General features: G+C 49.3%; 1 protein-coding gene across 24 annotated transcripts in view; it reads right to left on the bottom strand.

The window, feature by feature from the left end:
• ASXL2 (ASXL transcriptional regulator 2) overlaps nt 1-25,945 on the bottom strand; it is a 244,375-nt gene that overhangs the window by 44,892 nt on the left and 173,538 nt on the right. For all 24 annotated transcript variants that reach the window (XM_065590048.1, XM_065590057.1, XM_065590059.1 and 21 more), the window contains 2 exons: nt 20,046-20,161; nt 4,970-5,096 (listed from right to left, as the gene is read on the bottom strand). In XM_065590048.1, the coding sequence (XP_065446120.1) occupies nt 4,970-5,096; nt 20,046-20,161 (243 nt within the window). The remainder of the gene's footprint in view (nt 1-4,969; nt 5,097-20,045; nt 20,162-25,945) is intronic.

Below are 25,945 nucleotides of genomic sequence, written 5' to 3'. Positions count from 1 at the left end.
CCGTGGTTCTGCGTGATGAGATCCGGATACAACGGAAGCGGGATCGGTGTCTGAACCGAGAGTTCCAACAGCGTGGTGTACCAATGTTGTCTCGGCCACGCTGGAGCGATCAGGATCACCTGTGCCTGGTCTCTGCGCAATTTGAGCAGTACCTTGTGGACCAGAGGAAACGGAGGGAAGGCATAAAACAGGTGGTCTTTCCAGGGAAGGAGAAACGCATCCGAGAGGGAGCCTGGGGCTCGACCCTGCAGGGAGCAGAACACGTGGCACTTCCTGTTGTCTCGAGATGCAAACAGGTCTATCTGGGGAAACCCCCACTTCTGGAAGACGGAATGTATGATGTCCGGACGGATAGACCACTCGTGCGTTTGAAAGGACCTGCTGAGTCGGTCCGCTAAAGTGTTCTGGACTCCAGGGAGGAACGATGCCGTGAGATGGATTGAGTGGGCGATGCAGAAGTCCCACAGGCGAATGGCCTCTTGGCATAGAATTGACGAACGTGCTCCTCCTTGCTTGTTGATGTAAAACATGGCCGTGGTGTTGTCGGTGAGAACTAACACACAGCGGCCCCGTAGGAGATTGAGAAATGCCTGGCACGCCAGGCGCACCGCCATCAGTTCCCGAACATTGATGTGTAGGGCTAGCTGAGGTGCAGTCCACAGGCCCTGGGTATGGTGCTCGTTGAGATGGGCGCCCCAACCCAGAGATGAAGCGTCTGTGACCAGGTGCAGAGAGGGTTGTGGGGCGTGAAACGGCATCCCCTCGCAAACCACATTGTGATCTAGCCACCATGTGAGGGAGGTCAGGACCGAGTTCGGGATTGTGACCACCATATTCAGGCTGTCCCGATGTGGGCGGTATATTGATGACACCCAGGTCTGGAGTGGGCGAAGCCGAAGTCTGGCATGCCTGGTTACGTACGTGCAGGAAGCCATGTGACCCAGGAGGGTAAGGCACGACCTCACCGTGGTAGTTGGGAAGGCCTTGAGTCCCTGGATGAGGCTCGTGATGGTGCAAAAGCGATTGTCTGGCAGGATGGCTTGTGCGCGTCTGGAGTCTAGAACCGCACCGATGAATTCTATTCTCTGGGTAGGTTCTAGAGTGGATTTGTCCTTGTTGAGTAGGATACCCAACTTGTTGAATGTGCGCACTATTATGTGGACGTGATCGCGAACTTGTTCCTTGGTGCGACCGCGTACCAGCCAGTCGTCTAGGTACGGGAACACCTGTATCCCTTGCCGACGAAGGTACGCTGCCACGACAGCCATACATTTCGTGAAGACCCGTGGGGCCGAAGATAGGCCGAAGGGAAGGACTGCAAATTGGTAGTGCACCCTGTTTACCACGAATCGGAGGAAGCGTCTGTGAGGCGGGTAAATAGCAATGTGAAAGTATGCGTCTTTCATGTCGAGGGCGGCAAACCAGTCTCCAGGATCGAGGGAAGGGATAATGGCCCCCAGAGAGACCATGCGGAACTTCAACTTTACTACGAATTTGTTGAGTCCGCGCAAGTCCAAGATGGGTCGCAGACCTCCTTTGGACTTGGGGATGAGGAAGTAACGGGAATAGAATCCCCTGCCCCTTAAATCCACCGGAACCTCCTCTATGGCCCCCATGGCGAGGAGCGTAGAGACTTCCTGTATAAGAAGTTGCTCGTGAGAAGGGTCCCTGAAGAGGGACGGGGAAGGGGGGGAGGAGGGGGGAAATGAAGAAAACTGGATAGCGTATCCCCTCTCCACCGTGCGGAGGACCCAACGGTCCGAAGTTATAAGGGACCAAGCACGGTGGAAGTGGGAGAGGCGATCCCGAAAGGAGGGGGCTGGATCCTGGGGGATGACTGGGGCGCCGTCCTCGACCGCACCTTCAAAAGTTCTGCCTGGGGCCTGAAGGTGGTCTAGGTGGCCCCTGGTTCTGGCCAGGTTGAGGGCCGGTCCACCTTCTTCTACCACCTCGCCCTCGCCTTCGGGCCGAGTCCTGTCTCTGACGAGGCGGGGGGGGGTAGAAGCGCTGAGGCTGCGGCCTAAACGGCCTGCGCTGGGGGCCCACAACATGCATCCCCAGGGAGCGCATGATTGTTCTCGAGTCCTTGAGGCTCTGCAGGCGGGAGTCCGTCTTATCCGAGAACAATCCATGACCCTCAAAGGGCAGATCTTGTAGGGTTTGCTGCAGCTCCGGAGGCAAACCCGAAACCTGAAGCCAGGAGATCCTGCGCATAGCGATACCCGAAGCCAGGGTCCTCGCCGCTGAGTCTGCAATGTCCAAGGAGGCCTGCAAGGAGGTCCGAGCCACCTTCTTGCCCTCCTCTACCATGGCTCCAAACTCTTCCCTGGACTCTTGGGGAATCAACTCCTTAAACTTCCCCATAGAGTTCCAGGAGTTGAAATTGTAGCGGCTCAGTAGCGCCTGTTGGTTCGCCGCTCTAAGTTGTAGCCCTCCGGCTGAGTAAACCTTACGGCCAAACAGATCGAGCCGCTTAGCCTCTTTTGATTTAGGCGCTGCAGCCTGCTGGCCGTGGCGCTCTCGTGCATTCACTGATTCCACCACCAGTGAACACGGTTGGGGGTGGGTATACAAGTACCCATAGTCCTTAGAGGGGACAAAGTATTTTCTTTCCACCCCTCTCGCTGTGGGTGGAATGGAGGCAGGAGTTTGCCATATCGTATCCGCATTCGATTGTATCGTGCGGATCAGAGGTAACGCCACCCTCGATGGGGCATCTGCTCCAAGGATGTTCACGATCGGGTCGTGCACCTCCACTATCTCCTCCGCCTGCAGGTCCATATTACGGGCCATCCTACGCAGGAGATCCTGGTGAGCCCGAAGATCTATCGGAGGGGGACCCGTACATGAAATGCCCGCCACTGCCTCGTCCGGAGAGGAGGAAGAGGATGCCTCCGGTGGTACCGGATCCAAGGGGGGGTCCTGATCCCCTTGCTCTTGGGCCGGGGCATCACCTGCACTTGGGTCCCTGGTGTCGGGTGGCGTGGACACCGAAGCCTCCATGCCTCCTGGCGGAGGCCGAGAGATGGTGGATTCTGGGGCCCTTCTGACCGAGTGACCCGAGCGAGAGGTCGATGGTATTGGAGCCCCTTGCTCTTGGTGGTACGCCCACAGGGTCCAAAACGACCAGTGAGATGGTCCATGAGAGTGGTCCTCTGCCATCTCTTGCCAGTGGCCGAAATTTTGTTCCTCGGCGTGCCCTTGAGGGGGGTATGCCGATCTCGACAGGTCCTCCGAGGAACGAGACACCGATCTAGACGGCCATGGCGGTGCCGAGAGAGATGAAACCATCCCGGTGGGCTGCGGTGCCGCACGGTGCCGGTCCGGAGATGATCTATCTCTGCGCGGTGCCGGCGATCGGATCTGGTGTCACCGGTGCCGATGACCTCGTCGGTGCCGGGAGTCGGATCTGGACCTCGACGAGGACCTGGAGTATGCCCGGTGCCGGGAGCGACCCCTCGACGTCGAGCGTCGACCGTAGCGGTGCCGAGAGCTACGTCTCGACGTTGATCGGTGCCGACGATCATATCGGTGCCGAGACGAAGAGCGGTGCCGCGAAGAAGATCTTGGCCGCGAGTACGACCGGTGCCGAGACGGTATTCGGTGCCGGGACTGCGAGCGGCGTGGGGACCTGCTTCGGGACCTGGATCGGTGCCGAGGTTCCAGCCCTTGTGATGGCGGGCGCATCAAGGCAGGTTTCCCCCTCGACTGGACCGTGCGAGTCAACGGTGCAGTCGGTGCCGGTGGTTGAGGCGGTGCCGGCTCCGTGAGAGCTATTAAGTCTCTCGCCGCCGCGAAGGTCTCTGGGGTCGACGGGAGGCACTGTATCACCGCCGGCCTGGGGGGAGACGCTATCTGCACCGGACTCAACGGCCTCGGCGCCGGAGTCGACGGTGCCGGAGGCACCTGTTTTCGTTGCTCCACCGGTGGACGCGGCTCTACCCCCGGCACTGGGGGAGCTGGCGTCTTCGGCACTGATGTCCCCGTCTTATGGGCTTTTTTATGCCCTGGGGATAAGGACCGGCGCCGAGGCACTTGCTGTGTCTGCGGTGCCGACGAGGTCCGGTGCCGGGGAGGCTTGTCTGACGCCACTCGCGTGGTCGTCGCAGCCGGTGCCGCCGGGGCACTGCGCACCGAGGTGCTAGGTGCCGGGGCCTTGCTCGTGGAAGGAGCGTCCGGGCTAAGAGCCGCCTCCATCAGAAGTTGCCTGAGCCGAAAGTCCCGCTCCTTCTTGGTTCTCGGACGGAAGGCCTTACAGATTTTACACTTGTCTGTCTGGTGTGACTCTCCCAGGCACTTCAGACAGGATTCGTGCGGGTCGCTCGTGGGCATAGGTTTAGCGCAGGAGGCGCACAGCTTGAAGCCGGGAGCGTTGGGCATGAGCCCGGCCCCGCGGCCGGGGGAGAAAGGGGGGAGACGACCCCCTTAATCCCCTGGACTATTTAGAACAACTTTAAAACTACTTAACTAATTTACAACAAACTCTAAGACTATAACTATAACTACAACTATGATACAACAAGATAAGCTAGGGAAAGTGGAGAACAGCTAAGCAGCGCTCCACAGTTCCAACGACCGTCAGGGGCGGTAAGAAGGAACTGAAGGGGCGCCGGGTCGGCTGGGGTATATATTCAGCGCCATGAAGGCGCCACTCTAGGGGGCTCCACAGCCGACCCGCCGGTGTTGCTAGGGTAAAAATCTTCCGACGATCGTGCACGCGGCGCGCGCACACCTAATGGAATGGATATGAGCAAGCACTCGAAGAAGAATCTATGATTTTTCCCTAACACAATGCATTTTCCTGGTATAGACAAAGCCAAGAAGACAGAAGCTGGAACAGTTTAGAAATACAAAGAATGCTCTGGAAAACAGGGGCTTCCTCTCCCTCCCTCTTCCCCTAAAGCCTAGGAAAGGCAAGTTAGAGAGACATGACAGTAAAAGAGAGCCTGGGAATCTCGCTGCCTCGTACCAGGTTTAGCAGGCGTGGAGTCACTGGCTGCCTTCACAGTCTTCAGCAGAAGATGCTGGTTAGAAGACACAGGCATGCCTGCTCTGCATTGCTGCTGCTGCTGCTTCTGTTGCTGCTGCTTCAGGGCCTAGTGAGAGCGGAGAGAAGGACGTGACTGATTAAAAATTCAAACCAAGCTTGTAATAACCACCATACAGAACAGTTTCCTTTTCAAGAAGTCGTACTTTGGCCCTGATAGCACTTTCAGCCAAGAATTTTAAAGAGCTTCAGAAATACTTCCCCTGCTTCCAGTGCACTGTCCATTTTAAGGAGACACATTTTCTACCATTTGTCTGTATATAAACTGTTCAAATAACACAACAGGAAAAGATTTAAGTGGAACAGTTTCTCAGGATCTTAAATGACCATTTCTTGGAACAGCGAGTTCTAGAGAACATGAGAAATAACTATAGCAATAATTATATATAACTCAATAATAGTGACTACCAGGGCTTAAATTCTCCCCGAGTATTTCCTGGGGCTTGGGGCTCCAGCCCTGCGGGGAATGCTGAGGCTGCTGCAGGTTTGAAAATATTTACTACAGCTCCTCTCTGGTCGGCTCTCGCTGAATTTAAGCTCTAGTGACTACAGTACAATTAATCTCAGCTTCCTCGGGAGGAATCTTGCAAAAAACTTGTACAGTGGAATTTTTCAAAATGAGGAAGGTAGTCAAAGATTCTAAAATCGAAAGTGAAGAAAATTAAAATCCTTTGTGTCAGCATGGAGACTATTAAAACAACTATAACCAAGTCCTAGAAGGCATGCATACCCTTAACCAGAAGAGGAAGGAGGAGGGCAAGACATGAAAGTTGTGTTAAATGCTAAAGTTCATAAGGTCATTCAAGCCAAAAAGTTAGCTTAAAAATGGAAATCTAGCCCTAATGAAGCCAACAGAGAGTAGCATGAACTATGGCAGGTACAATGTAGGATGGAAATTAGGCATGGGATAGAAAGTAACTCTGTCTCAAAAAGCATATATCAGATATAATAGGGGTTCAGAGACAGGCAACAAAAAAATTAGAGGCTTGGAGAGACTTCTGTATGAGGAACAATTGAAAAGATTGGGAATGTTTAGTTCAGAGGAGACACAAATAAGTGGGGATATGACAGAGGTATACAAAATAATGACTAGACTAGAGGAGGAGATTGGGTACTTCTATTCACCACTCATGATATAAGACAAGGGGAATGTTTTGTTCAAGAAACCGCAATGCAACAAATTTAAAACTGGTAAATAAAGTATTTTCTACGATGCATAAATAATCTGTGGAATTCACTGCCACAATATATAATTGAGGGCAAAAATGAATGGGATTTTAAAAAAATATTACATTTATATTCATAGAATATCTGGGTTGGAAGAGGCCTCAGGAGATTATCTAATCCAACCCCCTGCTCAAAACACAACCAATCCCCAGACAGATTTTTGCCCAGATCCCTAAGTGGCCCCTCTCAAGGATTGAACTCACAACTCTGGGTTTAGCAGGCCAATGCTCAAATCACTGAGCTATCTCCCCCACATTGCTAATGTAGACATCCATAGTTACATTGGACAGGACAAAACATCTTTTTAGGATGGCTATAAATCTTCCTGCTTCAGGGCACAAGCAAACCACTGATTGACAGGGGTCTGTAAGAAACTTCCTCTGTGAGCAAATTATACCATAATTGTCAACAGCAGGTTTTTCTGCAGCTTCTTCTGCAGCATCTGGTACCAGCTTCTGTCAAGAAGATCCTGGACCAGAGGGAGCACCAGTTTGTTCTTGTACATTGCTGGCGTGTATGTAGCTGGTAGTCCTATGTTATTCATAGATTATTAAAAGTGAAAGGGTTCTAAAAAATCCAATTCACTTCTTGGCTTGATGCCATTTATTTGGTGATTTTTCTCAGCCAGGACAACGTAAACCACTGAATTCATTTTGGTTTTGTTCTCAGTGCTGAAAATGTTTGGGCTGCAAACACTTGCTGGGGGTGAGGATGCAGGGAAAGGAGGAATGTTTATTCATTTAGAAAGAGGTTTTTTAAAATGCCATGTCAACACTGAGATTGGTGTTTGCTCTTGTAAAAGCTTAGCTGTTACACCATCTACATGTTGGGCCCAGTCAGAATTGACAGTGTCCCTTTAAAGCTACTTTCAAAAAATATACCACTCTGTTTAAATATACCACTCCGTTTAAAAACCAATTACCAAGGGAGTGAAAATGAGTTTTTTTCCCTAATACTGCTGCTGATCCAGGCAGCAGCAAACAGGTGTTTCAATGCAACAGTGGAAACACTCTGTAAATACCTCTAAAAATATCCAGGTGCATTTCCTCAAGGAGTTAAAAAAAATTCCACCCTGGAGCTGACTGGTGCGTCTAGCATGTTGACTGTATTCCAAACAGCGAGTTGAAAACAGCTTGCCCCAGTTTTAAACTGTTTCCTGGAAGGATTATTTTCTTTTTATTTCCTTTTGTTTTGCCCTCTCTCTCTCCTGGTGAGCTTACCCTTAAATGTTACCAGTCTGGCTGCCTGAGCGGTATGCACACCAGAGAGCAGATCTGAGAACACCACTGCTTTAAGTGGCTGCATACTATCACTGTTGTGCTTCTCCCTCCAACTCCCCACAATTTCAGCATTTAATATCTCATCTTCTCAAAGCTGCTCTCCAAGGACCCAGAGGGAGAGAGTCCCATATTCCTAGCACTTAGTCAACATGTGAGTGCATGTGGGTTTTATTTATTATCTAAAACATTGTATTGTTCTCTTTATTTATACAGTTAAAAACAGACAATACTAGATAAGATTGTGCAAAGAAAAAGGTACATCAAGCACACAGTTAGTACAGAGTGTGAATGCTGATGTCAGCATCAGGGCTTGTGTAAGTTGCACCTGAGGATAATGGCCCCTAGGGGGTAGTCTGGCAGACTGGCATCAGCTAGGAATTGCAACTTCCTCACCATACCCCCCCTTTCGCTGGCCACACGGCCCATCTGAAGGAGGAGTGGGAGAAGGTGGTGATATTCGTTACATTGGCCTTTCACCACCTGAGGATTCCATATCAGTGTAACCCTTAGGTAGCCAGTTAAGCTGCCTTTATGGTGAACTGGTGGAAAGTGGCTGCATCAGGGCCAAGATCTAGCCTAAAGTGTCCTTGCTTTTCCTTTTTGGACCTGAGGGCAGTCTCTGAGACCAGTGATCATGGGGTGTTGGGGACACCCCCAAAGACTTAAATTTGCACTTGCATAGCTCTATTCTTCACACAGGGAGAACCAAGAGGGCAGCATTAAGTGATTATACATCTGATCTGGGGTTCTTGTGTGGTATAGCACAGCAATCCATTCTCGCATCTCTCTCGTTCAGTGTACACACGAGGCTGAGAGAGGACAGAGTGAGAGGTTCAAGCTGAAGGGCCAACACCACGAGATTAGTGTTCTGCTTTTATCAGACCTGCATGGTACAATTTCTGAGCTTCCAAGAGTCATGGTGAGATCTGGACTATGATAAGAGTAGGGTAGCATCTGGTCTCTTTGTCCTTCCAAATGTCCACATAGTCACTCTGGTCAAGGGGACTTGATTTTCCCCATCTATGTTTGGCAAGGAAGTTGTGATTTTTCCAGTAAGGTGCAGAACCTCATCCTGGTTAGTCATGCCTGCATATTGGATTGCTGTAATTCTCTACCTGAAGGTCAATTGGAAACTTCAGGTGGTACAACATGCAGCCATCTGCTTACTTAGCAGTACCATGTGGTGGTAGTATATTACACTGGTATTCCAGAAACTCTGCAGGATGCCAGTTTATTTGAGGGTGTAGGTCACAGAGTTAGCTTTGATCTGTAATGGTCTTTATGGCTTTGGTTCTGCACATCTCAGATCAACTCTCTCTATTTCATGTGGCATCCCCACACTTGTGGTCAGCTGAGACACTCAAGCTTATGGTCTCTAGAATTATATATCAATAGGCTGGGACGGAGTGTCTTCAACTCTTGAATTTGCTTTCCCTCCCCTCCAGTACAGCGTCCTAATCTGTTGAGCACCATGTTGAAGACTGGTGTCCAGTCAGTTATGTGCAATACATTTTCCAGACCATGCTAGGAGAACTGAAATCAAATCACAATACTGCTTTAAAAATAGGGAAGGGCCACTAGTGACACTAAGCCAAGAAGTGAAGTGATGGCTATGTTTTCTTGCATCATTGCACTCATAGCACTGATCACATCTTTCCAAGCAGGAGCTAGGTGTGAAAAACTGAGCCCTTTGCTCCCCTAGTACTTCTAGACCATGCCTTTGGCCAACCTGCCAACTTGTTCTTGATTTAGTCCTAAGTGGAGCCCAGGATCTGGTCCTAGAGGTGAATATAGCTGAATCACTGGGTAAAAGCGACCATATCATCATTCAATTTAACATCCTTGTGGGGGAAAAAACAACAAAGAAGACCACTACAATAGCATTTAACTTCAAAAATGAGGAAGCTAGTTAAATGGAAATGAAAGAGGTACAATCACAAAAGTGAAATGACTGCAAGTTGCATGGATAAAAACACAATAATGGCACATATTAAATGTATACCCCACATTAAAAAACAGAGGAAGAGGACCAAAAAAGCTCCACCGTGACTAAACAAAGTAAAGAAGTGAGTAGATGTCCAATAGCTATTAAACTTTTTGGTGAAAACTGAAACAAAAAAGTCTGCCATTTCCACATTTCTGTTATTGTTTCCCCCCTGCCTCCCTCATTGAGGCCTAGCTGGTCCTTGGTCTTCCTCTTGCTTCTAATGTATTCGTACAATGTTTTCTTGTTACCCTTTATGTCTCTAGCTAGTTTAATCCCATTTTGTGCCTTGGCCTTTCTAATTGTATCCCTACATGCTTGTGCTGTTTGTTTATATTCATCCTTTGTAATTTGACCCAGTTCCCACTTTTTGTGGCTCTTTTTTGAGTTTCAGATTTGAAAATCTCCTGGTTAAATCTGGGTGGGTCTCTTGCCACACTTGCTATCTTTCTTACACAGTTGGATAGTTTGCTCTTGTGCTCTTAACATCTGGAATGGGTTACCTAGGGAGATGGTGGAATCTCCAGCCTTACAAGTTTTTAAGGCCCGGCTTGACAAAGCCCTGGCTGGGATGATTTAGTTGGGGATTGGTCCTGCTTTGAGCAGGGGGTTGGACTAGATGACCTCCTGAGGTCTCTTCCAACCCTAATCTTCTATGATCTTGTTGAAAAACTGTCAATTCTCTTGAACTGTTTTTCCCCTTAGACTTGCTTCCTATGGGATCTTACCTACCAACTCCCCGAGTTTGCTAAAGTCTGCCTTCTTGAAATCCATTATCTTTACTGGGCTGGTTTCCCCTCCTACCACTCCTTAGAATCATGAACTCCACCATTTCATGATCTATTTCACCTCAAGCTGCTTTCCGCTTTCAAATTCTCAACCAGTTCCTCCCTATTTGTCAAAATCAAATCTAGAACAACCTCTCTCCTAGTAGCTTTCTCCACCTTCTGAAATAAAAAATTGTCTCCAATACATTCCAAGAACTTGTTGGATAATCTGTGCCCAGCTGTGTTATTTTCCCAACAGATGTCTGGGTAGCTGAAGTCCCCCATTACCACCACGTCCTGTGCTTTGGATGATTTTGTTAGTTGATTAAAAAATGCCTAATCCACCTTTTCTTCCTGGTTAGGTGGTCTGTATAGACTCCTACCATGACATCACCCTTTTTTTTTTTTTACCCCTTTAAGACTTACCCAGAGACTTTCAACAAGTCTGTCTCCTATTTCCATCTCAACCTCAGTCCAAGTGTATATATCTTTGACATATAAGGCAACACCTCCTCCCATTTTTTCCCTGCCTGTCCTTCCTGAGCAAGCTGCACCTTTCAATACCAATATTCCAGTCATGTGTATTATCCCACCAAGTCTCTGCGATGCCAACTATGTCATCTCTGCTCAGCAGTCCTTCTTCCCAGAACACCATCCCATGGTCAAGGAAGCTGAAGCTCTCCTGGAGACACCATCCTTGCAGCCAGGCATTCACCTCCAGGATGCGTCTGTCTCTGCCTAGGCCCCTACCCTGGACCGGAAGGATTGAAGAGAACACCACCTGCGCTCCCAACTCCTTCCCCCTTACTCCCAGAGCCCTGTAGTCATGTCTGATCTGCTCAGGGTCAGACCTCGCAGTATCATTAGTGCCCACATGGATGAGCAGCATGGGGTAATAGTCAGAGGGCCAGATGATCCTCAACAATCCCTCTGTAACGTCTCGGATATGGGCCCCTGGCAGGCAGCATACCTCCTGGGATGCCATGTCAGGCTGGCAGATGGTTGCTTCCGTTCCTCCTTAGAAGAGACTCACCAACCACTACCCTACGTTTCCTCCTGGGAGTGGTGGCTGCAGCCCAGCTAGGGTAAGAGCTGTGCGGGCAGCTGTGGGGAGCCGTGAGGAACCTCCACCTGCCTTGAGCGGGGAGTCTGGGGGGCAGAGACACGGGCCGGGGGCTGCTTGGGCCACCCCGCACTGCAGGCAGGTGGAGGTGCTGCACAGCTCCCCACAGCTGCCCGCACAGCTCTTACCATGGCCGGGCTGCAGCTCTGAGGCCCCGTCCCTCGGCCAGAGCCAGCTCGGGGTAAGAGCTGTGTGGAGTCGGCATGGACCCTCCACCTCCATCTGCCCTGGGTGAGGAGCCCGAGAGGCGGGGACATGGGGGGGGGGGAGAGGGGGAGGGCATAGGCGGGAAGAGGGACACGTCTGCCATGGTGAAAAGTGGACAAGTTAAGAACATAAGAATGGCTGTACTGGGCCAGACCAAAGGTCCATCTAGCCCAGTATCCTGTCTACCGACAGTGGCCAATGCCAGGTGCCCCAGAGGGAGTGGACCAACAGGCAACGATCAAGTGATCTCTCTCCTGCCATTCATCTCCACCCTCTGACAAACAGAGACTAGGGATACCATTCCTTACCCATCCTGGTTAACAGCCATTAATGGACTTAGCTTCCATGAATTTATCCAGTTCTCTTTTAAATGCTGTTATAGTCCTAGCCTTCACAACCTCCTCAGGTAAGGAGTTCCACAAGTTGACTGTGCGCTGTGTGAAGAAGAACTTCCTTGTATTTGTTTTAAACCTCCTGCCTATTAATTTCATTTGGTGAACCTTAGTTCTTGTATTATGGGAATAAGTAAATAACTTTTCCTTATCTACTTTCTCCAGATCACTCATGATTTTATATACCTCTATCATATCCCCTCTTAGTCTCCTCTTTTCCAAGCTGAAGAGTCCTAGCCTCTTTAATCTCTCCTCATATGGGACCCGTTCCAAACCCCTAATCATTTTAGTTGCCCTTTTCTGAACCTTTTCTAGTGCCAGTATATGTTGGAGGGAAAGCAGGTACCTATGGGGAGGGAATGTGGAGGGAGAGATTGGGTGTGTGTGTGTGGAAGCAGAGACCTGGACAGTGGGGGAAGCTGCAAGGAGCCAAAGGGACGGGGCAGTTGTGGTGGGAAATTGGTGGTAGACAAATTCAGACTGAAAACAAGGCATAGATTTTTAACAGTGAAAGTAATTAACCATTAGAACAATTTACCAAGGGTCATGGTGGATTCTCCAGCACTGGCCAGTTTTAGAATCAAGACTGCTCTAGGAGTTCTTGTGGGGCAGCTCTATGGCCTGTGCTATACAGGTCAGACTAGAGGATCACAATGGTCCCTTCTGGCCTGGAACTCTATGATTTTTGAGGGGCTGGGGAGGCAGGGATTGCTTATAATGAAGCCTGGGTTTATCAACTCATCTTCAGCAGATATTGACTCTGAAAGGAAGGAAGGAAAAGTGTGTGTGTGTGTGTGTGCGCGCGCGCAGGGAAATGGGGGGTGTCTGTCACCCCCATCATCCCAATCTCTGGCCTCCCATACTTCTCCCCACTCTCTACACATCCCCCCTCCCCACCACACTGCTGCAGACAGAAAAATCTCTCTGGCACCCGTTGCTGCTGCTTACAGATATCACAGGCAGCATCTTAACACAGCTCGCTCTCATGTGATGTACAGCTGGGCCTAAGAAGCAACAAGTGCATGACATGCATCCCACTTACAGGGGCAGTGCTGTACCTTATGACCATAGCCCCTCCCTAGCTACCTTGACCCTCCTTCAGTTCCTTTGTACCAAACCCCCAGAAACGAGACTCCTATGCTGACGGGATGGAGGGTCGGTCATGGAATACACATCAGCATCACATCTCAAAGAACCACAGTTCCAGTAAGTAACTGTTGAGTAAATGCAGATGTGTATTCCACTTAGGTGACTCACAAGCAGTACTCTCCCCAGGAAGTGGGGCTTGGAGTCTACCTAAACAAGGACTGCAGGACCGCTCTATCAAGGCCAGCATCCGCTATGGAAGATGCGGTTATGGCATAATGGTTTGTGAACACATGCATCAACGGCCACATAGCAGCTCTGCAAATGTCCAATATAGAAATGTCGTTGAGGAACACTATGGACGTTTCTTACCCCCTCGTAGAATAAGTTTGTACCCACAGAAGGTGTGTAGCCAAAGCTATTTCATATGCAGTTTTGATGCAAGATGATATCCATTTGGATACTGTCTGTGAAGAGACTGCTTGAACCTTCATGCGATCTGCATATGACAAATAAGGCGAAGCTCAAAATGGTTCAGTCCTGTCCAGATAAGATGCTAGACATCACCTGACATCTAAGGTACGGAGACACTGCTCCTCTGGAGAGGAATGTGACTTAAGAACGAACAATGGCAAATATACTGCCTGGTTCAAATGAAACTGACAACCCACTTTAGACAAAAATTTTGGATGCGGTCATAAGGTCACTTTGTCGTTGGAGAATTGTGTATAAGGAGGCTCTGCTGTAAGAGCCTGCAACTCTCACTCTCTCCTTGTAGATGTTATTGCTACCAGGAATGCAGTTTTCTGACACAAAAGCAGAAAGGGACAAGATTCAAAGGGCTCAACTGTAGGTCCCATTAAGGCCACTAGGACTGAGTTAAGGTCCCACAGAAGAACCGACCAGAGGATGTAGACTTGAATCTTGCTACTATGATATTGGAGAAGACTGATTTTCCCTGAACGGGGGAGGGAGGAGGTGAAATGCTGAGATCACTGCCAGATGCAGTTTCAGTGAACTAAATGCAAGCCCCAATGAGTGAAGGTGCAGCAGGTAGTCCAAAATGTCCTGGATAGAAGCCAGCATTGATTGGATTCCACAGCTAATGATCATGCCAAAAATGATCATGCCAAAAATCATTTCACTCAATAGGCCATCCTGGTGGAGGGCTTTCTACTGTTAAGAAGGACTTATTGGACAAACACTGCTCTTCTTCATTCAGCCATGCAGCAGCCACTACGTGAGATGCTGGGAGCCAAGTGCAGGACGCGAGGTGAGGCCTTGGTTCTGAGGGAGTTGGGATGGGGAGAAAGCAGTATGGGAGGCTGAACAGACAGTACAAGAAGGTTGGAGAACCAGCACTGTCTTGGCCAGGGCAAAGAGAATGAAACTGGCCCGATTCGCCCTGAGCCTGAGGATGACCTGAGGGATGACTGGGATCAGGGGAAAGACACAGAGGAGAGCTGACTGCCAGCTGAGGTGGAAAGCCCTGGACAGGGAGCCTGGACTGACGCTTGAGAGCCCTAAAGACAAAATTTTCTGTTGTACCTTGAAGAAAACAGGTTGATCATCAGGATGCCCCAAGCTATGAAGATGACCTGGGGGACATTTTGTCTTTAGAGACCACTTACAACTCAGGAAAATAGCGTCTGAGATGGTCTGCAAGAAGATTCTGAACCCTGAGTAAGCGAATGGCTACTGGAGTAATGTTCTCCTTGATGCAGAACTGCCACAGCTTGATCTCCTCTAGGCAGAGCAACCTGGAGCGTGTTCCCCCTTGTTTGTACACATACTACATCATGGTGATATTGTCAGTAGGTACGTGAACTACTGAGACTCTGATACTGTCCCAAAAAGTGTGACATGCATTAGAAATGGCCTGAAGTTCCAGCACATTTATATGGAGTGAGGCCGCCTGCTCTGATCACAGTCTCTGCACTTTCAGTGACCCCAGGTGTGCCCTCCAAAACATCAAGGAGGCGTTGGTAACAATCAACTTGGTTGGTGAGGTCTGGACAAAGGGAACGCCTTGTCAAATGTTCTCTGGACGCATCCACCACTGCCAGGAGTCCAGAACCAGTGGAGGAAAAGGAACAAGTCTCTCTAGAGTGCGAAGAGTAGGATGGTAAACCATCCTGAGCCACATTTGAAGGGAGTAAGGCACAATGTTGCAAACTGGACCACCTGCATGCAAGCAGACATGTTGCCAAAGAGCCTCAAACATGTCCAAACTGTCATGGGAGGCTGACACACTAGACAAAGGCAAAAGTGGCGAATTGTCTGGAAATGGCTGGTCAGCAGAAATACTTTGGACGTCATGGAATCTAACAGGGCCCCAATGAACTTGATTTTTTGAGCGAGAGCCAAGGTTGACTTCCCGGTGTTTAGAATGAGACCCAGACAGTTGAGCAAACGCACTGTGGTGCCTATGTGAGCAAGAACTTCCTCTCTGGTTCTGCCCTTCAGTAACCAGTCATCCAGATATGACTGTGAATTGTCTTCTTTGTGAGATATGCCATAACAATGACCACACATTTGTTAAAAATTGAGGGGGGTGGGAAACGGGGGCAGAAAAGAGGTCGAATGGAAGCACTGTGTACTGCAAGTGGCGTTCTGCCATGATGAACTGAAGGAATTTTCTGTGGCTTGGCAGAATCGCCATATGAAAGTAGGCATCCTGAAGGTCCAGAGCAGCAAACCAGTCATTCTGAGACAACGCAGGGAGAATGGTTGACAGTCACCATCTGGAACTTCATATACATGATATATTTGTTGAGGCCAAGAAGGTCAAGGATGGGTCGTATGCCTTTCTTGGATTTGGGTACCAGAAAGTATCAGGAGTAGAAGCTGAGACCCTGCTGTTCCAGCAGAAACTCTTCCACCCCTCACAAAGCCAGCAGAGAGCAGACCTGCTCAAGGAGCAGTATCTCGTGAGAGGGGTTCCTGAAGAGGGATGCGGAGGAGGTGGGGAGAGGAATTGGATGGCATAATCCAATCTGATGATGTTTAGGACCCAGCTGTCAGTGGTGATCGATCCCCAAGCATTGTGAAAGCAGGCCAGCCTGTCCCCAAAGGTGGAGATGAGGACAGAGGAGCAACGACTGGAACAGTGCTCTGGACCGAGTGAAAATGGTTGCTTGGAGGACTCTGGGGGAGGGTGGCTGGACTGGCTGACCCCCAAGCCCGATTGTTTTCTTTGTGAGGGCTATCCCTTTTTCTAGGGTAGTTCTGTTGCCTCAGAGGAGAGAGAGGCAGGCCAAACATGGACTGCGGACGATACTGCTGCTGCTGAAGACCGCAGTGGCGTTTCTGCACCGCTGGTATGCACAGCCCCAAGGACTGTAGGGTAGCATTGGAGTAATCAGGTTTGTTTGCTCCTCTACAGAGCCAAAATGCACAACTTATCACTTTAACTGGAGTTAACAATCACTTTGCTTCAAACAGCACAGTTTGGTTTAGATTAAAAGTAAAACAAGTTTATTAACAAAAGGAGATAGGATTGTAATAAACAATTAGGAATAAAGTTAGAAGGGGTTACAAACAAATAAAAGTAAAAATATGTTTTCTAGTGACTAAGACTGAACAAAACTACAGTCTTGGTTCAAAGTAAGATTCTTACTACTTTCTTCCAGCAAGATGGCTGACCACCCCTTAGTCATGATCTCCCACAAAGTCCAAAGTACTTGGTTCCTTTGTTTTCTTAGGTGAAAGATAACTTGGGGTTCCTTGTCCTGTCTTTTATAGTCCAGTGAACCTTTGAAATGGATTCTTCTGAAGGTTATCCCGTGATGGGCTCCACTCACCACATGAGTGCCTCTTCCTGGCCAGGTGTTGCATAGCAGCTTCCTTCCCATATGGTGCACCCTGCCAATGGTCACTCCATCGCTACAGTGGTCTCTCTTCCTGTAATTCACAGTGCTCTCTCTTTGCAACTCACTCCTCCAGCTAGGTCATTATATAGTCCTCCCTTTCGGGGTATCATTTGGACCACCTCTCCGGACAGCACCTCCAACAGTCCTTTGCTATTTGCCAGTGCTGGTACGGGAATCCAGGCCCTCTCTCTACACAGGGTTCCAACCCAGGGATCGGTAACCAGCCACCAAGGTGTACTTATTGCTGTTTTCCTGGGATTCTTCCTATCCTGCCTTCACAGGGTTTCTTTCCTCAGAACTCCTCTGGGATTGACCATTCTTCCAGGGCGAGGACCCCAAGGCTCATTCTCCCCTTCATACCTCTGTGCCCAAAGAGTGGCTGTAGACACTCTCTCTGTAGCCCTCTGCTATTAAAAAGGTCCGCTCTTCATCTGCAACTAGTGTGTATAAATCCCTTGGCCTCCCTTCAGATGCAACTATAAAGGTTAATTGGCCCCTTCAGGGCTAGTGGGGGATGAACACACCTCGCAAAGTAAAGTTCATTCAAGCTGTGAGGAAGAAGACATGGAGTCTGGTGGTGAAGTTAAGTTCCATGCTGGTTGCTTCCCTTCTGGTGTTTGCTATAATGCAAATTTAACTGTTCCTGCACCCTCCAATACATATGAATGGACATGTGACATAAGATTGCCAATCGACTCTGATGACACCTGGCTGGAGGCATCGGCTTGTCGTTTGTCTGGAAGAAACCTGCAACACCTTACGGGGCACAAGTGATAGACACTCTACATCAGCAATACTCAAACTTCATTGCACCACGACCCCCTTCTGATAACAAAAATTATGACATGACCCCAGGAGGGGGAACCGAAGCCTGAGCCCACCCGAGCCCCGCTGCCCCAGGTGGGAGTCCAAAGACAAAGCCCAAGCCCTGCCAAACCAGGCAGGAGGGCCAAAGCCCAGTGGAGCTCAGGCTTCGGCCCTGGACAGTGGGGCTTGGGCTTTGACTTCAGCCTTGGGTGGTGGGGCTCAGGCTTCAGCCCTGGGCCCCTGCAAGTCAAAGCCAGCCCTGGAAACCCCATTAAAACGGGGTCCTCACCCACAGTTTAGGAACCGCTGCTCTACACGCACGACAGAGTCATTCCCAAGTAGTGGAAGTAACCTGTCCCCTCTCACACATAATGCCATAGCCAGGGCCGACCTTAGGGAAAATGGTGCCCAGGCGAACTTTCTTTGGCACCCTTTAAGTACTGCTCCCCAAGCAGCTGCACAGCAGGCAGCGTGGCAGCTGGTGGAGCGGCGGTAGCGCTGTAGGTATCGCTGCCAGCGGGAGGGCAGCTAGGGGATGCGTGTGAGCAGCTAGCTCCCGCCCTGCCGCCCCCTTTATTGCCTCCTCGGTGGGCACAGTCCTTCTGCAGCCTCTTGACCACGATGCCCTGGGCAGTCGCCTATCTTGCCCACCCATAAGGTCAGCTCTGGCCACAGCAGGAGCCCAATGCCAACATATTGCATCACACACACACACAGGAACTATAACATAAGAACGGCCATACTGGGTCAGACCAAAGATCCATCTAGCCCAGTATCCTGTCTTCTGACAAAAGCAACAGAGGGTCCTGTGGCACCTTTGAGACTAACAGAAGTACTGGGAGCATAAGCTTTCGTGGGTAAGAACCTCACTTCTTCAGAGGCACTGTCTTCTGACAGTGGCCAGTGCCAGGTGCCCCAGAGGGAATAAACAGAACAGGGAATCATTAAGTGATCCAGCCCATCGCTCATTCCCAGCTTCTGGCAAACAGAGGCTAGGCATACCATTCCCACCGGTCCTGGCTAATAGCCATGGATGGGCCTATCCTCCATGAATTTATCTAGTTCTTTTTTGAACCCTGTTATGGTCTTGGCCTTCACAACATCCTCTGCTAAGGAGTTCCACAGGTTGACTGTGCGTTGTGTGAAGAAATACTTCCTTTTGCTTGTTTTAAACCTGCTGACTATTAATTTCATTTGGTGACTCCTAGTTCTTGTGTGATAAGAAGTAGTAAACAACACTTCCTTATCTACTTTCTCTACACCAGTCATGATTTTATAGACCTCGATCATATCTCCCCTTAGCTGTCTCTTTTCCTATCTGAAAAGTCCCAGTCTTATTAATCTCTCCTCATACGGAAGTCATTCCATACCCCTAATAATTTTTGTTGCCCTTTTCTGAACCTTTTCCAAGTCCAATATATCTTTTTTGAGATGGGGCGACCACATCTGTACACAGTATTCAAGATGTGGGCGTACCATGGATTTATATAGAGGCAACATGATATTTTCTGTTCTATTATTATCTATCCCTTTCTTAATTATTCCCAGCATTCTGTTTGCTTTTTTGACTGACGCTGCACATTGAGTGGATGTTTTCAGAGAACTATCCACAATGACTCCAAGATCTCTTTCTTGAGTGCTAACAGCCAATTTAGACCCCATCATTTTATATGTATAGTTGGGATTATGCTTTCCAATGTGCATTACTTTGCATTTATCAACATTAAATTTCATCTGCCATTTTGTTGCCCAGTCGCCCAGTTTTGAGAGATCCTTTTGTAGCTCTTCGCAGTCTGCCTATGGAACTATGGAATTCATTGTAGGTGAAAATAGGCACAGAATAAGCGGGGGGAATTTGTGCATGCATCACAATTAGGATGTGAAGAATATCAAAATGAAACAAACCCCCAGAGCTGCCATTTATACAGAGCTTCTCTAAAAGGGATGTGGAGCAGACTGTGGAAAGCTGAGGGCAATCATGAAAACAGATTACGTGTAAAGTAAATATGTCTCTGCCTCCCACAAATGAAAAATAATTTCAGCCAGCTATTTTGTAGTATGATAAAGACTGACAAAGGCACAGGATTTTGAAGAACCTCCAGCTGGAGCCACCCCCAGTGAAACTGCTCACTGTGAAATAGAAGGAAAGGTCCTGAATTGTGTCCCTGCAGACTGGAGTTTCACTTAGAAAGTTAGTAAAGTGACGTCACTATTAGACTCTCAGAACTAGATCACACCGACTATCCCACTTACTTGTTTGAGTGCCTTCTTGCTGTGCTTCTGGGATGGCGAGATGACTTTACCCCCTGGGATGGAAGGAGACGGGCAGCCTGATGGCGGGGAGCAGGTCTGTGACAGTCTAGAGGGCACTAGGGAAATAAAAAGAGAAAAACAATTCAGAAATAATTATATAGCCTGTGGGGAAAACAATCCACCCCTTACATGCCCCCAGGGCAGCAGTCATTCTTTCCCATGCTCAGAGACTAATCCAAACATCGTCCCCCCTGTGTCTGTGAGCGCTGCACAGCTAGGAGATGTTACCTTTCATCTGGGGGATTGTTTCCCGTTTATTTCTCCAGGAAAGTGCAGGGCAGCAATTGTCAAACTGGCAGTTGATTAAGAGGTTTCTGTTTTACTCCATCTCCCCAGCCGGGGTAGCAAAGGCACTTTGAGGGTGAGTGACTAGGGTACCTACCAAGTCAGTGTCTGGCCGCAGCCTCCCTTCCTCCCAGAGTCTTGGCTCTGAACACTGGACTACACAGCCTCAGTTAATTGCCTCTTTTCACTCTTGACATTGTGGTTCCCACCCTAGTGCTACACATATCAGTCCTCACCCCTCAGGGTTTTGTGACTGATACTTCTGACTTCCTCTCACTACCTGCTGGCCCAGTTCTACTCTCGTTCTTTTTGCTGATCTGTCAGCATCTTTTGTCAGATGCTGTCTGCATCTGAAGAAGTGAGGTTCTTACCCACGAAAGCTTATGCTCCCAATACTTCTGTTAGTCTTAAAGGTGCCACAGGACCCTCTGTTGCTTTTTGCTGATATACACTAACACAGCTACCACTAAAGAAACTAAGTAGTCATGGATGAGAGGCAAAGTATTGTCATGGATCAAAAACTGGCTAGGAGACAGAAAGCAACAAGTAGGATGAAATGGTCCATTTTCATGATGGCAAAAGATTACAGTGGGGATTCTTCAAGGTTCCATACTAGGTCTGGTGTTGTTACTATATTTATTAATGACTTGGAAAGGAGGCGAGTAATGAGGTAGCAAAAGCTGTAGATGACACAAAGTTAGTCAGGACTAGAGAGGACTGTGAGGAACTTCAGACAGACCTCGCCAAGACAGGAGAATAGGCAACATGATGGCAAACGAAATTAAATCTTGTTAAATGCACAGAAATGCACTTGGGGGGGGGGGGAGGGGATGCTGACATGGGAGTTTATGGAAGCTGTACTGCCATCTTGATATGAAAAGCCAGTCTCATTGGATGAGGGACCCAAAGTGTCCACAGACTTCACCTCTTATTAAAGATGAGGACAGCTGTAAATTTGGTACATTCCTCAGTCTGCCAGCAAGTTGAAAGTATAGCCCTTGGTTAGGTAACCTCTGGGCCCCAGACCTGGTATAAAAGACTGGATTCTTGCTCACAACTCTTGTACATAAACACAGGTTCACACACAGACTCAGAAACAGAGTTGGCTGCTATTCGCTTTGAGACATTTGAATAGCAGGAACATAAACCACATCCTCTCTGAAACCAATCAAGACAGAAACGACTAGTTTTGTGTGCAGCAGAATAGCTAAAACCACTAGAGGCAACTGCTTTGCCTCACTTTAATTTCTCACAGTCCTATGAAGCACATTGTGAATTACAAACTACAAGTCAAACTCTTTGTTCCTTTAAACTAGCAAAAGCCATACATGCCGGGAAGTGGATTTTCATCTCAGAGTCGAGTGACTGCCTTTTGCGTTGTTTTAATGCTGACATTCTCTGTGCAATGGGGACTGCTGTGCCCATAACTAACAGCTGTAACCACAATGAATTCTGCAGAGTAAACAGAAGAGTTAAAAAAAAGTTGGCATGGTCACAGTTGTTTAATTTAGCTACTGGCTCCCCAAGTGATGGGTATCTAATTGTGAGCATAAATGGCTCTCTGAACACACAATACAGACATGCATGGGTATAAGTCTTTAAACCACGATTTGAGGACTTCAGTGGCTCAGATATAGGTGAGGGGTTTGTTACAGGAGTGGGTGGGTGAGATTCTGTGGCCTGCGTTGTGCAGGAGGTCGGACTAGACGATCATAATGGTCCCTTCTGACCTTAAAGTCTATGAGTCTATAATAAAAAGATACACGCACGCATACAGAAGTTTAAACCGACAAATGAGTTTAGAGGGCACGCATCTGCTGTGGGAGTTCTCATTCCTGTAAGTACAAGGCTTTAGAAGCTGAGCTTGTTTCCTTTAGATTTCCGTAGCTCAGCTAAAACTTGAGTGAATCTAAAGAGAATATAAACGCAGTGTGGTTTGTCTTCTTAAAAATGCTCTACTTTCACTGGGTAACTTGCAAGAGTTAGTTAGCATTAGTTTTATATTTTATACATTTTAAACATGATCCTATGTGGGGCAGGGAAATTGTGCTTCCTGATGCTACTAGATTCCTGGAGCACTTGGAGTTAGTGTTACAAAAACAAACCATCACAAGCTCTGGAATTATATTATAAAAGTGATGGATGTAACTCAAAAGTCCTCAAGTGGAGTTGCCATCTGATTTTAAAACGTTAATGACTTGGTTTGCACTACAGTAAAACCTCAGAGTTACAAACACCCGAGTTCTTCTTCGAGTGATTGCTCATGTGGGGGAGGGATAGCTCAGTGGTTTGAACATTGGCCTGCTAAACCCAGGGTTGTGAGTTCAATCCTTGAGGGGGCCACTTGGGGATCTGAGGCAAAATCAATACTTGGTCCTGCTAGTGAAGGCAGGGGGCTGGACTCGATGACCTTTCAAGGTCCCTTCCAGTTCTAGGAGATGGGATATCTCCATTAATTTCTTCATTTCTTCATGTGCATTCCAATAGGTGTGTGCGCGCGCCGTGTGCACGATCGTCGGAAGGTTTTCCCCTAGCGGTACCCGTCGGGTTGGCTGTGGAGACCCCTGGAGTGGCGCCTTCATGGTGGTGTATATAGGTCCCCACCTGCTCAGTTCCTTCTTACCACCAGTGACGGTCATTAGAGCAGCTCAGTCTCTTTCATTCGCAAGTGCCTATCTAGTGGTTCCCTTTTCTTAGTTTTAAATAGTTATTAGTTTGTTATATAGTATTTTGTAGTTAGTTGGGCTGACTTTGGGGGGCTTCCCGCCGCCCTAGTTTCCCCAGGCACCGGGGCATGCCTCGGTCGCAGAGGTTTAAGGTATGCAAGAGGTGTGCGAAACCTTTGCTCACAGGTAATCCACACGCTGCTTGTCTCAAGTGCTTAGGAGAAGGCCAGACAGACAAGTAACCAATTTGCAGGAGCTTTAGACCCAGGACTGAGAAAAAGCGGGACTCCTCCTGATGGAGTCGGCCCTCCGCCCTCAGCCAGCACCAGAAACAGCACCAGCATCATCGGTGTGCAGCACCCCGGCCTCGGGGTGGGACGTCCCGGCACAGAGAAAGGACTCCTCAAAGGAGCACCGGTGCCGCTCCCCGTCTCATAAGGCTAGTGTTACCAGGTGGCATCACTCTCAGTCCCCAGTGCCACATAAGAAGTCACGGGATGCTAAGAAGCTGGACCTTTTTGGCTGAAAGGTCTACTCAACCGTAGGGCTCCAGCTTCAAGTGGCCAACCAGCCAGCAGTACTCAGCTGCTATGCTTTCAATTTTTGGAGCTCGTTGGCAAAATTCCAGGAGTTGCTCCCAGCTGACTCGTGCAAGGAGTTTAGAGCACTCCTTGAGGAGGGAGGGTGGTCTCGAGAACCTCTCTCCAGGCCGTGTTAGACGCGGCGGACTCGGACCATGGCCACCGCCATTACAGTGAGGTGCAGTGCGTGGCTGCAGGTGTCGGGGATACCACCTGAGGTCCAGAACACGATTCAGGACCTCCCTTTAGACTGTGCAGGCCTGTTTGCCCAAAATATGGACTCTTGCCTGCACAGCCTTAAGGACTTACAGGTGACTTTGAAGTCTTTGGGGATCCACACCCCTGCACCCAAAAGAAAGCCTTTTAAGCTTCAGCCCCATCCCGTTTCTACTCTGGGCCTCCCAGGCGAGACTCATCCAGGAGACGGGGCAGAAATAATAGAAGGCGCCCGCCACAGTCCTCCTCAGGCCAAGGCCGGGGTTCGGCCAAAGAGCCCCCGGGCCTGAAGCCAAACTTTTGAAGATGTGCCCGAGGACGGAGCATCAGTATCGAACTTGGATCCTTAACCCCGCTTTGTGAATCGACTCTCCCGCTTCTACCGTGCTTGGTCCCAGATCACGTCAGATCGCTGGGTCCTGAGCCCGGCAGGGGTGGGATATTCTATCCAATTCTGTTCCCTACTGCCCTCCCACCCCCCTTTCCCTTTCAGGGGCCCTTCTCACGAACAACTCCTTTTGCAGGAGGTGCAATCGCTCCTCGTTCTAGGGACAATAGAGGAGGTTCCTCAGGAGTTCAGAGGCAAGGGGTTCTACTCCTGCTATTTCCTCATCTCCATAAGAGTGGCCATACTGGGTCAGACCAAATGTTCATCCAGCCCAGTATGCTGTCTACCAACAGTGGCCAATGCCAGGTGCCCCAGAGGAGTGAAACTAACAGGTAATGATTAAGTGATCTCTCTCCTGCCATCCATCTCCACCTTCTGACAAACAGAGGCTAGGGACACCATTCCCACAGAGGCTAGGGACACCATTCCAAGCGTGGGCTCCGGCCTATCCTGGATCTGCGAGACCTCAACACATTCATAATTGAAGTGAAGTTTTGCATGATCTCTCTGGCCTTCATCATTCCTTCCCTGGATCCGGGGGACTGGTACGCTGCCCTCGACCTGAAAGATACGTACTTCCATATATCCATTATCCCAGCCCACAGACTTTTTCTTTGCTTTGTGGTCAGCAGCCAGCACTACCAGTTCAGGGTGCTCCCGTTTGGCCTCTCGGCGGCCCCACGGGTATTCACTAAGTGTATAGCGGTCGTGGCAGCCTTCCTCCGCAAACGTCAGGTGCAAGCGTTCCCGTACCTGGATGACTGGCTCATCAAGGCTGAGTCGCAACCACAGGCTGCAGAGCATGCGTCTGGCCCGGGCCACATTCCACAGGCTGGGCCTCATATTGAATGTGCCCAAATCCACATTGGCCCCAGTGCAGAGAATAGACTTCATAGGAGCTCTCTTGGACTCCACACAGGCCAGGGCATTCCTGCTGGAGCTGCGCTTCCAAGCACTCAGGGACATTATTGAAAACCTTCGCCAATTCCCCACAACCACGGCCAGAAATTGCATGAAACTCTTGGGGCATATGGCAGTCTGCACATACGTGGTCCAGCACGCCAGGTTACGCCTTCGGCCCCTCCAGGGGCGTGGTTGGTGCGGGTGCACAGGCCGGGTAGGGACCCACTGGACACAAGTTACCCTTGCATTCTCGCAGCCACAAGTGGTCTGTGCGGGAGTACCCTTTGCCAAACCCCAACCTACACTATCTCTAGTCACCGGACACCTTGGTAATATCAGAATCCAAGGCCTATGGTCCCACACAGAACTATCACTGCACATCAATGTAAGGGAGCTGAGGGCGGTTCGTCTGGCATGCCGACCGGTCCAGGCCCGCCTTCAGGGCGCATGTGTCGGTGCTGACTGACAACACTGCAGCTATGTTCTATATAAACAAACAGGGTGGTGCTCACTCCTCTCCCCTGTGCAAGGAAGCCTTTGAGCTGTGGGACTTTTGCATCACCCACTCGATACACCTAGAGGCGTTGCACCTTCCGGGAGCGCAAAACGAGCTAGCCCACCGCCTCGACTCAATTTTCCAGATGTGGGGCTCTCCCCACATAAACCTGTTCGCGACACAGAGCAACAGGAAGTGCCAGCAGTTCTGCTCTTCCCTGAACCACAGCCCAGGCTCCATTGCAGACACCTTTCACCTTTCATGGACGAGTCACATGCTTTACGCGTTCCCACCATTCCCTCTTA

Source organism: Chrysemys picta, chromosome 3 (assembly GCF_011386835.1).
Source record: "Chrysemys picta bellii isolate R12L10 chromosome 3, ASM1138683v2, whole genome shotgun sequence".
Lineage (NCBI taxonomy): Eukaryota > Metazoa > Chordata > Testudines > Emydidae > Chrysemys > Chrysemys picta.
Note: the sequence above shows the minus strand (reverse complement) of the source record. Positions and strands in the feature narration are given on the sequence as shown.